Source organism: Dipteris shenzhenensis, chromosome 27 (assembly GCF_047967505.1).
Source record: "Dipteris shenzhenensis isolate YYH24624 ecotype China chromosome 27, Dip_SZ_1.0, whole genome shotgun sequence".
Lineage (NCBI taxonomy): Eukaryota > Viridiplantae > Streptophyta > Polypodiopsida > Gleicheniales > Dipteridaceae > Dipteris > Dipteris shenzhenensis.
This window is the reverse complement of record NC_141622.1, coordinates 21,787,457-21,790,249: the sequence shown is the minus strand read 5'-3', so window position 1 is coordinate 21,790,249 and position 2,793 is coordinate 21,787,457. Positions and strand designations below refer to the sequence as shown.

General features: G+C 46.2%; 1 protein-coding gene across 1 annotated transcript; it reads left to right on the top strand.

Moving 5' to 3' along the window:
* The first annotated feature begins 200 nt into the window (after window positions 1-200).
* LOC147884038 (ubiquinol oxidase 3, mitochondrial-like) lies at window positions 201-1,884 on the top strand. The gene is made up of 4 exons (XM_087398305.1): window positions 201-543; window positions 625-753; window positions 1,133-1,621; window positions 1,712-1,884. Exons 1-4 carry the CDS (start codon window positions 331-333, stop codon window positions 1,769-1,771), a joined length of 891 nt encoding a protein of 296 aa, XP_087254431.1. The 5' UTR covers window positions 201-330; the 3' UTR covers window positions 1,772-1,884.
* The last annotated feature ends 909 nt before the right edge of the window (window positions 1,885-2,793 follow it).

The following is a 2,793-nucleotide window of genomic DNA, read 5'->3' as shown; positions in this document are numbered from 1 at the left end:
GAGAGAAGAGAGGAAGGAGGGAGGGAAGGAACCCACAAGAAGAGGAAGGAGCAAGGGAAGCTTCCAACAAGAGGAAGCCAACAAGGGAGGCTTCTAGCACGAGACACGTGCAAGGGAAGCTTCTCTATTCAAGCACGGGACACGTGTCTCTATGTATGTATATAAAGGAGTGAAACTAAGGCTAGGCACCCCAATTTGATCATTTGCCTTGAGTCCTCCTAGTAAGCCACCCTTGACTATTCATTCTTTGTGCTCACTCCAAAGCCACTTTCTTTGACTCTTTACATTTTGGGTCCTAAAACATCACTCAAGTTCTCCTTGTTGGTAAAGATGATGAGCCGTCTGCGTCCAACAGCAGCTTTGCTCTCCCGTGCCCTGCTTCAAAGAGGCTCCCTTCCCCTTGATGCTCTTGCACCATCTTGTAAACTCAGCTCTTTTGCCCCTCAACCTCCCCTCCCTCAGCATAGCAGCTCCAATTGGGCTATCGTTCCCAACAATACCACCCTCGATGATGGCTCCCCTTGGCCTTGGCATTGCTTCACGGTACCTGTTCCCTTCCTTTCCACACCCTTTTCTTTTTTTATTCGTCCATTCTCAGGATCTCATTTGTTTCTTTGCTTCCAGCCTGCAGATTCTTACCATCCGGATCTGTCCATCGATGTCACTAAGCATTACAAAGCCGAGCAGTGGGTGGACAAGCTTGCACAGCACACCGTTGCCTCTCTGAGGATCCCTCGGGATCTCATCTTCAAGGTATATTGATGGTTTTCGTGCTTTGGGGTAAGAATCTGTATGTAGTAGCTTTTGTTGCTCCTACTCTGCCTCCCGTTGTCGATGGCAAGGGATGTGGGCATTATGAGCAGGGCTCACGATGCGAGCGACTGTTTGGCCGCTCGCAAATTCGTTTCCTGCTGGTATGGATGTGAGAGGCATCCAACACGGGCTCTCCGCCCTTCTCTGCGAGCCAGGAGAGGTGCTTATGGATAACGCCAAGCACCAGCTCGATCCTGGTCAGCAGCGATGAGGTGAGTGATCGGCCCGGAATGCCCTTCTTCCATGCCTCGTCTAAGCCTCTCATTCGGTGTTTTCTGCAGCAGTCCTACTCACTTCACAATTTCTGATTGCCTTGCAGAACCGTCATGTCAGTCACGCTTTGCTCCTAGAGACGGTGGCTGCCGTTCCGGGCATGGTGGGCGGTATGCTATTGCATTGCAAATCCCTCAGGAAGTTCCAACACAGCGGGGGATGGATTCGAACGCTTCTTGGCGAAGCTGAGAACGAAAGGATGCACCTCATGACCTGGATAGAGGTGCTCAAGCCCAACGCATTCGAGAGGGCTCTCGTTCTTGCCGTCCAGGGCGGCTTCTTTAATTGTTACTTCATCTTATATGCTCTATCTCCTCGTCTTGCCCATCGATTTGCCGGTTATTTGGAAGAAGAAGCGGTGCAGTCCTATACCGAATTTCTCCAAGCCATTGATAATAAGGAGCTGCCCAACGATCCTGCTCCTCCCATCGCCATTGACTATTGGAGACTACCTCATGATGCTAAGATCAGGGACGTAGTGTTGGCTATTCGTGCGGATGAGGCGCATCATCGAGATGTCAATCACTTCGCTGCGGTAAGAAGTCTCCTCCGTTCTTTGTTCATTTGCCTTACATCTCATTGTAATCTTGAGCACTCACTCCATTTTCATTTTGGGGGCTACCAGGACATCTGCGCTGAAGGGAAGGAGCTTCGATTTGCGCCTGCTCCGATCGATTACCATTAAAGTTGCTCAAGAAAGTATCTCAAGAGACATACACGTGCATGTAATAAGTTTGTGGTATTGGCAATAGGATTCTGGCGTGCACAATTCAAACAACTTTACCATCGTACCTTTCAGATGTTCTTGTGATAGGGATAGGGCCTTACAATCACCATACACTTTATAAGCAGCTTCATTATCCATATGGTTAAGAGCTCTTGTGGAACACCACCATCATACCTATGGGCAAACGGACAATGTAGTGTGCCAGTTGAGTGACCAATTTACCAAAGGTAGTGCAAGCATGACCCTTTAAGAGGAAATTTTCTAATCTCAAAGGCATTCTACATTAGTTCAAAGATTACTTAAAGATGGGATGCTACATTGCTTAGCACCACATCAGTGTCCTTTATGCACCTTTATCATCTCCAATGAAAATAGTCTTGTCAACTACAACTTGTGTTTTTTAAGAGGTCAAAGTTTCTTTGGCTCATGGTACATGTAGTAGCAAGTCATACGTCCAGGTGTCTCCATCCTTCAAATTTGCAAGTGTTGTGATAAGGAATTGATCCCAATCTTTTCTTGATCTCAAAAATCTAGGATCTTTGATGCTACATCAAAACTTGATAAAACCCCAGTATCTCGTCCTCTCTCAAACCTAAAATAGTCTCGATGACATGGAGCAATAGGTATTCTCTCCCTCAATAATGATTGGGGCCAATGACTAAATTTCAATTGTTGGATTAAAAGATATGTTTGCCAATGTGGATGTAAGGGTGGATGTAAGGGGCTCTGTGATAGTCAAGGGCCTTGTATCAGGATCATTGAAGAGAAATTGCAAGTCTTCCATTGCCTTCCTCTTCTTAGCTGCCTTGTGAAGTGGCTCTCTCAATATTGAAATTAGAGATTACCACGTACTATGTGAGATGATTCTTTCCATAATTGATCTTAGTATTGATGCAAAAGTCATTCACAGCATTGATGAGGCTCTCCAAATCACCTTCATTAAACCTTTTCTTTTGTAGTAGTGGAGGTACCAAGATATC

Excerpts from the sequence above, each read along its gene's own strand:
- LOC147884038 (XM_087398305.1), top strand. The coding sequence starts at position 331 with ATGATGAGCCGTCTGCGTCCAACAGCAGCTTTGCTCTCCCGTGCCCTG. Across the intron at positions 544-624 it reads GGCCTTGGCATTGCTTCACG|CCTGCAGATTCTTACCATCC; the intron begins GTACCTGTTCCC and ends CTTTGCTTCCAG. Across the intron at positions 754-1,132 it reads CTCGGGATCTCATCTTCAAG|AACCGTCATGTCAGTCACGC; the intron begins GTATATTGATGG and ends ATTGCCTTGCAG.